We start from the raw sequence: 12,678 nt of genomic DNA on the forward strand, positions 1-12,678 counted from the left end.
GGTGATCCCACCCTGAGGCCTGCTCAAGAGATGACCCAGGAAAATGGAAGGCAGATCACACAGGTCTTGGGAGCTACGGGGGCCTGAGGGGGAAGCGAGGATTGGCGGGGGCAGGGGCTCGCGGGAGACCCCCGGTCAGAGGGGGTGTTCCTGAGATGAGATGCACCCAGCGTAGTGGGACCAGACACCGAACGCTGAGGCACGAAAGCTAGAAACATAATCAACTGCTTTCCCCCAAACGGCACATTATCCGAAAAACCTTAAACTAGGAGATCCCTTTGCCGGAGGAGGGTACGATGGTGAAGCAGCTCAGTGGAGTGTGCGTGGCGAGGGTGGTGGTGATGCAGGGGGTGGTTCTGACGGGCAGGGAGGTATCGCCAGCAGGGGTAGAGCTGGGGTGGGGCAGGGCTCTTAGAGAAAGTGTATCCCAAGAACACATTTCCTAGAAAATGGACCTCTTCCTTTCTTCTTCTTTCCCTCCGTCCCTCCCTCCCTCTTGTTTTTCCTTCCTGCCTTCCTCCCATCTGGTATTTTTTTTTAAAGTAGGCTCTATGCCCAACGTGGGGCTTGAATTCACAACCCGGAGATCAAGAATCACATGCTCTCCGGACGGAGCCAGCCATCTATTATTTTTTATCAGAAAAATAAACACTCTAGTTAAAAAAAAACAAAACACAATAGGACTAAGAGGCTGGTAATGAAACCTAGCAGTCTCCAGTCCTGCCCTGAGCCCCCAGCCCCCAGTCCCCCCACCCCCTATCCTGCGGCACAGAGGCAACGCCTTTGACTCCCGGTCGTTTAGACTCTTCTCGAGGTTATGCTTATCTTTCCATTTCTTGATTTTCAATTTCATACATTATGTATTGATCTTCTCTCATGGCAGATGAAGATTTCTCCGTCTTATACTCCAACCCTCCGATTTTGGCAAAATCAAAAGTCAGTGTTTACATGATTATAATTAAAGTATGGTTCACAGTGTATAATGCTTACAGTTCCGTAATTTTTCTTTGCTTTTCATTAAGTTCATCACTGCCCACCCCTTCACCTTTTCCCCACTCCTTGTTTTCCTAGGAATTCTGCCCCGATCCCCCAAACCCCCATCTCCACCTGGTGCCATGTTCAGGTACGGTTCAGTGGGATTTTCTCCCGGGAGCTCCGTGCTCCTAGGCTGGCCACATGCTGTTGGCTGAGGACCTCCTTGCTGCTCCCGGCTGTGGCTTTCTGTGTCCAGGCTCCGGGGGGTGCCTCTTTCTCACTCTGTACTTTTGTTGAAGCAGAGCATGTGCTCCCAGAGTTTGCTGAGAAAGGGTGCTTGACAAGCAAACCCTTCCAGCCCTGGCATGGCTACAAATGTTTCCATTCCACTCTTACTCTTTATAGTTTGGGTGTGAATAGAATTCTAGGCTGAAATTCTAGGCTGAAATTTATTTTCCTTCTGAAGTTGGAAGTTGTTTTTCTGATTTTAACAAGTCTGGTGCCACCGAGTCGGGACTCTCCCGTGGCTTTCTCTCTGCGGGCTTTTGCCACCTTTTCCTTTGTCCCTGGCCTGGGTCTCTTCCGTTCATGTACTGAGCACTCAGAGGATGCCCTCGATCTGGAAAATTCGTGTCCTTCCATTCTGGAAAATTGTCCTGCATTGATTCCTTGGTCATTTCTTCCCTCCTATGTTCTCTTTTCTCTTCTGGATCTCCTATTAATAGCATATTGCAGCTTCTGTTTGTTTTCTAAATATTGTATACTTTTTTTTTTTAATTAACAAGCACCCAACTATTAACTTCTTTTTTTTAATTTTTTTAATGTTTTTTATTTCTTTTTGAGAGAGAGAGAGAAAGAGAGAGCACAAGCTGGGGAGGGGCAGAGAGAGAGGGAGACACAGAATCCAAAGACAGGCTCCACGCTCTGAGCTGTCAGCACAGAGCCCGACATGGGGCTCAAACTCAGGAACCGTGAGGTCATGACTTGAACTGAAGTCAGACGCTTAACTGACTGAGCCACCCAGGTGCCCCATAAGTGTTGTAAACTTTTAAGTAATCTCTATACCCAGCATGGGCTCAAACTCACAACCCCAAGATCAAGAGTCACATGTTTTACCGACAGAGCCAGCCAGGCGCCCTTCTCCTGAGTTCTTTTTCTTCTACCTTCTAGGAGATGTCCTTAACTCTAGGTTCCAACTCTTCAATTTCTCTACAATTTTTTTCTCCTGTATATATATTTTTTACTTCCAAGAGCCTTTTCGGATTCTTTGATTATTATTCCTTTGTTTAGTGCCTCTACTACTTGCTTTATGGATGCGGAATTTTCTCTTATGCCCCCCGAGGGTATTAATTACAGACCAGGTTTTTTATTTTTTATTTTTATTTTTTTATTAAAAAAAATTTTTTTTTTCCAACGTTTATTTATTTTTGGGACAGAGAGAGACAGAGCATGAACGGGGGAGGGGCAGAGAGAGGGGGAGACACAGAATCGGAAACAGGCTCCAGGCTCCGAGCCATCAGCCCAGAGCCTGACGCGGGGCTCGAACTCACGGACCGCGAGATCGTGACCTGGCTGAAGTCGGACGCTTAACCGACTGTGCCACTCAGGCGCCCCAGACCAGGTTTTTTAAAAAATGATGTCTGTTTTCTTTGTGCTTGTTTGGTTTGGTCTGCATCCAGACTGGAGGTTTTCTTCAAAACCCCTAGAACACTTTGGCTCTTGGTTCATGGTTGAGGGAGAGAGACAGGTGGAGTGGCCTAGAGATTCAGTGTGCATAGCAGGGCTCGTGCTGGCCCACCCTTTCTAGATGGAAGTTCTGAGCTGGTTTCTCCCTGGGGCACTCCTGTAGACCGAATGCTTGTGTCCTTTCAAAACCATATGTTGAAATCCTAACCCCCAAAGTGATGGTGTTTGGAGGTGGGGCCTTTGGGAGGTGATTAGGAGATGGGGGTAGAGTCCTCATGAGTGGGATTAGTCCCCCAAGGAAAGAGACGAGAGAGAGAGAGAGAGAGAGAGAGAGAGAGACCCCTCCTCCTACCCACCACGTGTGGATACAGCGAAAAGATAGCCTTCAGGAACCAGGAAGTGGGCCCTCACCAAGCAGGGAATCTGGGGCCCTTTGATCTTGGACCTTCAGCCTCTAGCACTGTGAAGAACAAGTTTCTGTTGTTTATAAGCCACCAGCCTGTGGTATTTTGTCATAGCAACCCGGATGGACTAAGGCACCTCCGATGTCAGTATCTGAGGTCCTTTTTTTTTTTTTTAAGTTTATTTATTTATTTTGAGAGAGAAAGGTGTGTGTGGGGGGGGGGGGTAAGGGCAGAGAGAAAGGGAGAGAGAGAATCCTAAGCAGGCTCCGTAATCACAGTGAAGCTTGACTCAGGGCTTGAGCTCACGGGGCTCCAACTCACAAACTGTGAGATCCTGACCTGAGCCAAAATCAGGAGTCAGAGGCTTACCCAGCTGAGCCACCCAGGCGCCCCTCTGAGGTCTTTCTCTGGGACCTTCTCTCTTGGACCTTGCCTGGCTGTGTCGCCTGGGGAGACGGGATGCAAAAAGTTTGACTTTTCCACGTACAGATTTCCAGCCAGTCCCCGCTGTTTGCAGTCCAGGATTCACCCCAGCGACCTCCCGGTCCTGAGACTGGGTCCTGGGGTGCATCAGTAAACCCCTTGGCTGGCTTTGAGGTTGTATCTTCTCTCATTCTGCCAAGCCCTCTAATTTCCATCTTCAAAATCTGGTTGTCATTTCTCATCTGCTGTCCCTTCTCTTTGTCCTTGAGAATTCACGCTCCTCTGTTCCTTTGGTGTCTTTTAAGGGGCTTTGGAAGTGAGCAGACATCAATGTGTCAAAAGTGGTACTTTTTTTTAGCATTTTGTGACGGTAATACATCGAAGGGACAGTTGTTGAGACTCTATTGGACAACTTTAGAGGAAACAGAAACAAAATGTGAGAAGGGGATGAAGGTGTGGCTGTGTGTCCTGTTCCCCTTCCCCCTCCCTGAGCTCCCTACTCTGAGCCAAGCGTGGAAACGTGCTGGGCTCTGATGTCTTTAAAATGGAAGATGGCACTGAAGGTAAGGAAAGGCGTTTTGCTGGCTCTCCCTGGACTTGACCCCCTTCACTCCCGGTGACTCCCAGTGAGTCTGAACTGGGGAGGCTGCTTCCCGAGAGAAGGAGAACGACAGGGGAAAAATTCAGATGCCTGGCCCTTGACAGGAAGTTGAAGGGGAGGAGGCCTGCTCTGGGCCTCGGTGACTTCACCTGTGTTGTTATGAAAGCAGTCTGGAGAGGAATCGGGATAGAGTTACACCGGCTGCCGGACCTACTTCCCAGGACAAATCTTTCAGGAAAAGGGTTGGCCTGACACACAGCGGGGGGCCAGAGAGAAAGGAAAGCCTATGGTGTCTGCAGTTAGCAGGTGGGGGTCTGCCTCTTGGCTCTGTAAGTTTCTTGCTGTGTGACCTTGGGCACACCACTTCCCCTCTCCCAGCCTCAGCTTTCTCTTTTGTACCATGGGGATAATATTGCCCACCTCCTGCAGGTGTTGTGAGGATGAAATGGGGCAGCTTAGCTCACTGCAGGTACTCAAACATTTCTTGTTAGTGTATTAAGTGTAATACCAGAGGCAGAAATGTCCCTGCCCTCCTATTCCTTTCCACAGCAGGTGTGAGACCAGCTTCCGGCTATGCTAACAGACTTCCCAAAGGAGCTGGGACTTGGGAAGAGACCCTCCCCCTTTCCCTTCCTCCAGTGAGGAATGCCCAGGCCTTCCTGGTTATTCAGATCCCAGGGAGGAATGGATTTGAGTGTGCCGGGGCAGCCTCACTTCCACGTCTTTGGGGCCTGGTGCCCTAGCTATCACCCAGAAAGTCTAGAGGGGCAGATGGGAGCCCCTGGGTCCAGGAATGTTTATAGCCCCTCACAGCCTCCAACCTGCCCTGAACACTCCCTCCAATCTGGGGAGCAGGTTCAGAGTCAGGCTGGGAGCCTCACGAAACCAAAGAGATCCCTTTGTCCCAAGACACGGGGCCAAGAACTGTAAATCCCAAAGTCTTTCAGGCAGAAGCATGGGACCCAGCTCCCCTCCTGCTGCCTGCTGGAGGAGGGCCTCTAAATCACCCAGGACAGACATCCTCAAGGACACGTGGGTAGCAGTGGGGGCTGAGAAAGCCTGCAATCTAGTTAGAGGGGCCCATACCACACACAGGGTCACACAGACACATGTGTATGAACATGCACACAGTTGTTCATATTTAGTCCTCTTACACAACACCCTCTCCCACACAGGCCTGCTTCTTATGGGTGAGATCCGTGCCCCTGAAGCAGCACACGTGCACACATACAACGCGTGTGCTCCTAGCTCCTATCTGCCTAAACTCAAGGCTTAAGGAAGGGTTTGGGGGCAGCACAGCGAATTTTGTAAAAACTGGGCTGCCTAAGAGCACATTCCAGAGGCCCTTCACACTCTTCCCACCCACGGTCTTCATCAGAGAAAGGAACGGCCCAGAGAGTAGGAAAACTCACTTAGCAGATAGGTGTTGAGTTTATGACTCCTTTCCCAGAGGTACAGAGACACAGCCTAGGCTGTTTTGGGGGAGAAGTCCCTTCCAAATATCAACAGCATCCCCCTGTCATGCCGTGCTATGACAGGAGCTCACAGCAGTAGCGATAATTTGAAAGATCCTGGAAGATGGTTTCAGGGTAGAGATGGGGGTGGGGCAGGTCGTCGTGTTCCCATGGCAGCCTGTCTCATTGCCATGGCAACACGTTCGCCCTCCATTCAGTGGAGTCCTCGTTTCTGTAATGGGTGGAACGCTGTGGCGCTTCTCAGGATGGTGGTGGCCCCGTAGTCCTTCTGGGAAAGAGCATTTCCATCCTAGGCCAGGCAGGGTAGGAGCCTACAGAGGCTGTCGGAAAGGGCTGGCTTTTCTTGCTGGCAGAAGGGTGTGGATTTCCTGTCAGTTTCCCTACTGACAAGCCTCTACTTCTTACTACAGAAACCAACTCCCCAGCTGTTGGGGGTCCTCCAAGAAGGTCCCCATAGGGCAGACTGACCTTTCTCGATGTCCACCAGGGCTGACTCAGTTGGAAACCCTTCCCGGCATGAAGTGGGGGCCAGGTGCTGTCTGGAGACTGATTAGGCTCACCATTCATTGGCTGCAGGCCTTCAGTGAGTTATGTATCTTTCTGAACCTCAGGGTTCTCACCTGAAAGTGGGGATACTGCATGCCCAGTGCCCTCGGTGGTTACAAGGATGCAGAAAAGTGATACAGGTAGAGAACTGGGCACATCCAGGGCTTTCCCTGGGGGAGGGGGAGGGGTGGCCCAGGCCACTCTTGCATGCAGACTTCAGTGCCTTGAGGCTGAGCGCCCCAGCAGAGGTCTGGGGGGGGGGGTTGCTGGAGTGATCTTTAAGCTTCAGTGGAAAGGGTAGTGGTTGGCATCATTTTCCAGATCAAGCTGTCCAACTGGCTGTAAACTTCCCTGGGAAAGGAGGAGGTGCTTCAGCCGTCTTCCCCTGGCCTAGATCAGTGCTACTCAAAGTGTGGGCCATGGCTCGTGCCCCTCTGCGAAATGTTGTCACCTGCAGGCAATGAGCTAAGTCTAGGAATTAAGAGGACAGCTGCAGCAATCTTAATAGAAATTTGATGTTGCCGAAACACTGAAGCAGCAACCAGTTCGGTTTCTCTTTATTTTTAAAATTTAAAAATTTTTCAGTGATTCATCGCGTGTGTGTGTGTGTTTTAAGTAGTGATCTGCCCCAGACTGGGGAAAAACAATCTGGTTCTGCATATCTCTAGTTTGAAAAGCACTGAGCTTGATAAGACTAAAGTCATCTTAAAACCAGTAAAAATCCAATTGAGGAGCGAGGGAAAACTATCTAATCGGCGCTGCTTGCAAAAATTAGCCACAAATCACACTCAGGATGTTTGGGCAGCATTTCCTTTATTGTTTCAGGACAGAAGCCCCAGTCCCCCTCCCACTGCCCTACCCTCCACCCCCCACCCCCAGCTCAGACGCCTAGTCTGGAGTTTGAAATTCATGCCCCGGCCCTCATCCCGCACCTGGCGCTCAGCCAAGCGCAGCGCCCCCCGCGGACGCTTCCGGGAGGCGCGGTCTGCCGCTTCCCGTAGCGCAGGCCGAAGGAGTTCCAGTTGTAGGCGGACAGGTCCTTCTCCCGCTGAACCAGCACCGCGCCCCGCGGGGCGGGGATCAGGCGGCTGCGGGGGGCGCACAGGCCTGGCCGCTGGGGCCCCGCGGCACTCTCGGGAGGAGGGCACAGCGAGGCCCCCCGCGCGTTGGGTTGGGCCCCGGCGGTCTTTCTCTCCGCGCATCGCGGGCTCTGCTCCCACGGGGCCAGGAGGGCCTGGGATCCGAGCCGCTGGCCTAGGGCAGAACCACAGGGAGAGGTGGAGGTGAGGCCAGGAGAGAAGGCTTTGGAACACCTGCTCCCACCCCTAGCCTGTGCTTCCCTCTCGTAGTTCCTGGTCCCTTTTGTTCCTGAACCTCTAGGAAGCCCAGAGCCCAATGCAGACCATCTTAGCCCCCCAGAGGGTTAGGTCACTGGCTCCTCTTTCAACATAGCTTTGGTTTCAAATGGTTGCCAGAATGATCTTAAATGTCTTTTGTATTAAATCACTTCCTTTTCGGAAGCAAACAGGGTAGAGCTTGGCAATAAGCCTGCAGTATTTGTTGGACACTCAAGTTGGGCATTTCTTGGCTCACTGCCTGGCCCTCTGTCCTGTCTCTGTCTCAGGCTCCCCCACTGGACTGAGCTCCTTGGGGCGGGTGGGAGCCGTGTTCATTCAGTTGTCTGAGTGCTTGAAACAGCGATCTGCGCCTGCACGTAGTAGGGCTTCAAATGCTTGTTAAATATATAAGAGCAAATGAAGTCTGTAGTTAACAAAAACAAGGGTAGAGCTAAGACCACTGTGCCCCACACCTCTCCCCCAGTTAGTGTGACCCCCTAATAAGCTGCATAAGGGCTCAGTGAAGAATGAGAAATTATCTGGGTCACCTTCACCTGCTCACCCCTGCCTCCCCAGATATAATCTCTTTCCTTCACACTGAGGGCTAACAAGGCTAATTAGGAAGGCACTTCACATGCAAGGCTTGTTAAATTCACTGTAATTTTTGGCAGTAAAATAGTGCAACTAGCTCTGAGTAGACAGGAACCCCAGCCAATTGTGGCACGAGATTAGTGGAAATGAGGCCTGGTGTGTGAGTGGGTGTGTTGGGGGGGGGGGGTAGTTGGCTTTGAGCCCTGCTCCTCAATGCCTTGGCATACTTTGGAGGAGAGGAGTGTGGGCGTGGTTCAGAGTTAATGCTAATCTTCCTAGAAGGCCCCTCCCGCCTTGCTTAGGGCCTGGCTGAGGCAGGGAGGGATGATGGCTTTCTTCCCAGTGACACCCATCATCCCTGCAGTAGGATTACTGCTCAGGCTACTGTGTGTGGCCTCACTTAGAGCCACTTGCCAAAAAGAGTCAACAGGTCAAGGTCCCTGGGGGGAAAGCAGTGAGGTTATTCTCTGGGGGAGCCTCCCTCACCCAGAAAGAACACGTGGATCCCAGGAGAGAAGACACTGTTGGCCAAGGGCACCCGGGCCATCTTCTCTTTGCTCTGGGATATCTTATGGGCGCAGTGATATCACACGTGTACAGGGGACGCTCCAAGTTCCATGGCTAGAGAACTACCGCAGGCCGGAGAGGCCAAGCCGCATCTCATGTGCCCAGGAAACTGACCACCAAGCAGTGTTAAACCCACAACTCCTGTTCTGGGGACTAGCTTGTGCTGCTCAGAGGCACGCTCTTGGCAGTTTCTGCACCTGCAGGGCTGTTGCAGCATTTGATTGACTTCTGGGGTTTTCTTTGCCTCTTTGGGCCTCCGTTTCTCCAGCTAATCAGTTGCACAGTGAACTCATAAGGTTGACAGATATTAACAACCTGTCCTTTTGCTTAGGTCTTTTTTTTCCCCCCAAATTCCCCATACAGGGTCTGAGATCACTGATCAGAAAAGCTTGCATAGTACATTCCTTCCCAATGGATCTGCTCAGACAGGTGGTTGGCATAGAGCAGAGAACACACGTGAGGAGGAGCTCAGTGGTTGACCGGGGTCAGCCTCGGATGCCCATAACAGCAGTGAGACATCCCTTGCTTGCAAGATTGATGCGGCCCCTAAATGAATGGCATGTGCTAGTCTTAGGTTCTCATTAGAGGCAGCGTTTAAGTCACATTGATAGACTAGCTTTAATCTGAGAACCATGGTAACTCTTATTTTACGACAACTCATGTGCACCCCCCACCCCGTCCCCGCCCTGCCCCGCCCTTCTTCCCAGACCACGCATACCTGTAGATAGAGGATTCTCCACGGGTGCCACCTTTTCAAATGTCTCTCTGAAGGAGGTGGCACAGAGGAAGAGCATCAGCTGCCAAGAAACCAGCGAGTTCATCCTGGTGAGAAGACAGGACCTGACAGTGCCCTGAGGCTGAGATAGAAGGAAGGAGGGGAGACTAGGTCAGGCGCAGGGCATGGGCAGGGTGCTGCCCAGTGTGAAGAGGAAAGCCCTGGAGGCGGGGGGGGGGGTCGTGTGTGGCACCCAGGAGGGAGGGGTGAAGCGAAGCAGGGCAAGGAGTTTCACTGAGTGGAGGGCACTGAGGTCCAGATATCCTCTGGAGCCTGGGAGCTCCCCGCTGGGTTCTGCAGAAACCCTCCACTTCCTGGGCCCAACTCTCCCGTTAGACTGCAACTTCCCAAACCTGGCCCAGTTCCCTCCTGCTGCAGCAGAGACTTTCTTCTTTTCCTTTTCCAAGAAGAAAAGAAAGAGGCAATCATCTCATTATCTCTCATAACCCTTCGCAGACCTGAGGACTGTCATTAAATTGTCTTATTGCCTGTAATACAGGGAAGAGAAAAAACTTTCCCTGATGTATCAGGTCGGTGCCACCTTTTTCTAGTCTTTGTGGGCTCCAAGAGGATATGCACTCAATTGACCTCGTGGTTTCGGCTGCTGGGGTGGGGGCTGCGTACCCCGACCCACACTTCACCCCCTTTGCCTTTACCCTCTCAGCCTCCCACCCCCACCCCAGCTCTTGCAGCCCCCAAGTTGAATTTCTGTTTGAAAAAGTCATGGGGGGGGGAGGGGCGCCTGGGTTGCTCAGTTGATTAAACATCCAACTCTTGGTGTCAGCTCAAGTCATGATCTTATGGTTTGTGAGATTGAGCCCTGCATTGATGCAGCTTGGAGCCTGCTTGGGATTCTGTCTCCCTGTCTCTCTGCCCCTCCCCTGCTTGTGCTCTCTTTCTCAAAATAAATACTCATTAAAAAAAAAAAAAAGTCATCAGCACTTTGGTATTGTCCAACAAGCATGATTAAAGACAAACTAATGGGGAGGCAGGTCAAAGGGATGGACAAAAAGTGTGTCCACTGGAGCCGCCGTGGTTCAGGGGGGCAAGTGGGAGGGGCAGGGCTATCACTGGCGCCCATCAGCTGCTAAAGAATGGTTGCTTAGCATCGTCTACCCCTTTGTTCTTGCCCCCACCCCCACCCCCCCACCCTGCAGCCTCCAGGATCTGGACACAGGGCAGATAGGAAGACTCCTGAAATGGGATCAAGAATGCCTGGGTGGCTCAGTTGAGTGTCCAATTTCGGCTCAGGTCATGATCTCGCAGTTCATGAATTTGAGTCCTACCTCAGGCTCTGTGCTGACAGCTCAGAGCCTGGAGCCTGCTTCCGATTCTGTGTCTCCCTGTCTCTCTGCCCCTTCCCCGCTCATGCTCTGTCTCTTTCAAAAATAAATAAACATTAAAAGAAAACACATTCAAACCTGGCTCCAGCTCTGCCCCCCTCCCTGTGGGATGTAAGTCACCCCCATTTCAGGACCATTTTGCCTCTCTGTGAAGTAAGAGCATTGCATCAGACTGGACACCAACTATCCCCTCAGATAGTCGCTTTTCCTTGCAGACTTTGATGCTGTGACACTCTGAAATCCAGACAAGTTTTCTGCACCTGCTTTAAGCCCTGGGTGGGTATGGAGGAGAGGCAGGATCAGTTCATTAGAGCAGCGTCAACCATTTCTTTTGTGGCTTCAGACCATGGATGCACACAGCCCAGGTTAGTTCAGAGATCATTCCTGAACTAGGTGCTGTGCTAGGTGCTAGGGGTGCACACGTGTGCTAAGACACAGGGTGCTTGTTCCCAGCTCCTCCCCCAAGAACCTAGCTCAAGAAGTTGAGTCGTCTTAGCCGACCACTTCAAAATAACACCAGCAATGACAGGCTGGCGGCATGTGGGTACCCAGGGAGCTGTGGGGGCTTATCCTGGATGGGGGGCAGGCGGGTTTGCCACAGGGGGTGGCACCACGGCTGTTTCTGAGCACTGGTCAGCTGCGTGAATACAGGATTAAGAAAGGCATTTCCATCAGGGGGCGCTGGAGCTGGCCAGCAGGGGCCGGGCGTGGAGGGGACCACAGGTCCTCGACAGAGCTTCCCTGGAGAGACAGACTGTCTGTGGTGAGGCTGGAGAAGGGGCACGGGGCGGGGGCCTTCATCCCAGTGTAGGCTGAGCCCGAGGGGGGAATGCGTGTGTGTCGCATTTCAGATGCAGCATTCCGGCTGCTATGCGCAGGCAGTGTGGTGAGTGGGGAAGGTGAGGGGTGGGCAGGCGTATGGTTAGAAGGCTAGTGTACCTTCTTCCAAGCTCCTGGCACCCCGTAGCGCCTCCTCCCCATTATAGATACCACCGTGGCAGGTGAGCATGCCCACGTACCCCTCCCCCCCCCGCCAGCACAGGGGCATTGAGCACGTTCCTCTCCCCACCCAGGCAGCACAGGGGCATTGAACATAGTAGAGTTGAATTGTTTGGAAAAGAACCATCAGCTTTCACAGGGCCTGGAGAGGTTGACCTGCTGTAGGCAATTTCTGTGCCCCCACCACAGGCTATGTACCTAATCAGTAAAAGATTCCAGGTGTGGTAGGAAAGCTTTTGAAGTGAGGTGGCTTCCTTCCTGGGGTGACCCCCGGTTCTTGGTGCAGGTGGCTAGCAGGGTGCAAAGGGGCTCTTGGGTTAGGTTTGTACTTGCCATCCGGAAGTTGGGAGAGCTGCTCGGAGGAGACCTGTGGAGCCCACGAGCCCTGAGGGCTTCCCTAGCTCCCTCCAAAAGCTCCCGTGGCCTCTCATCCCAGCCAGAACTCACTCACTGTTCCTATTCCTTCCACTGTAAGGGATCCCCAAGGTCCTGGTTTCATAAATTTGAGTCAGGGTATTCACTGACTAATCCCAGAATAATCTGGCCAACCTGATAATCAGGAAAGATCAGCATCCCCTTTGCCTGTCTGGGCTACAACTGTCGTTCTTGGAACTAAATTCCTGCTCCCACCTCTGGAGCCTCCCTGGGGCTGGGCAGACCCCTCTCCATGTGTGGATGCCCCCGGGCACCTACCTTGGCTCTGTCCGGCCGTGGGTCTCCAGGTGCTTCTTGGGTTGATGAACACGCACAGAATGGGGAGCTGGGCTCCAGGGCTCACCCTCATCAGTGCCCTGATCGCGTCCCTTTTATAAAGCCTGGGGTGACGTCTCGTCTCCAGGCATAGGCCCACCTCTGCCTCCTCCCCGCCCTCAGACCCCTCAGAGAGCACAGCGTTTGCTGTCTCCCACTGCCTGGCTCTCAGCACTGAAAGCAGCCTCTTTGTCCCCCTTCAGAAG

At 52.4% G+C, this 12,678-nt stretch overlaps 1 protein-coding gene across 1 annotated transcript; it reads right to left on the reverse strand.

The window, feature by feature from the left end:
* Nucleotides 1–7,017: 7,017 nt before the first annotated feature.
* On the reverse strand, nt 7,018–9,426 carry KISS1 (KiSS-1 metastasis suppressor). Its single transcript, XM_032591688.1, has 2 exons — nt 9,324–9,426; nt 7,018–7,364 (listed from the first exon to the last, which is right to left on the reverse strand). The coding sequence occupies exons 1-2, from the start codon at nt 9,424–9,426 to the stop codon at nt 7,018–7,020; spliced, it is 450 nt and encodes a 149-aa protein (XP_032447579.1).
* Nucleotides 9,427–12,678: the final 3,252 nt, after the last annotated feature.

This window comes from Lynx canadensis, chromosome F1 (genome assembly GCF_007474595.2).
Source record: "Lynx canadensis isolate LIC74 chromosome F1, mLynCan4.pri.v2, whole genome shotgun sequence".
NCBI classification, from domain to species: domain Eukaryota; kingdom Metazoa; phylum Chordata; class Mammalia; order Carnivora; family Felidae; genus Lynx; species Lynx canadensis.

Bases quoted from the DNA above. Each gene is read 5' to 3' on its own strand.
- KISS1 (XM_032591688.1), bottom strand. From the start codon at position 9,426: ATGAACTCGCTGGTTTCTTGGCAGCTGATGCTCTTCCTCTGTGCCACC. The intron at 7,365-9,323 runs GTATGCGTGGTC...GTTCTGCCCTAG, and splicing joins GGAGAATCCTCTATCTACAG to GCCAGCGGCTCGGATCCCAG.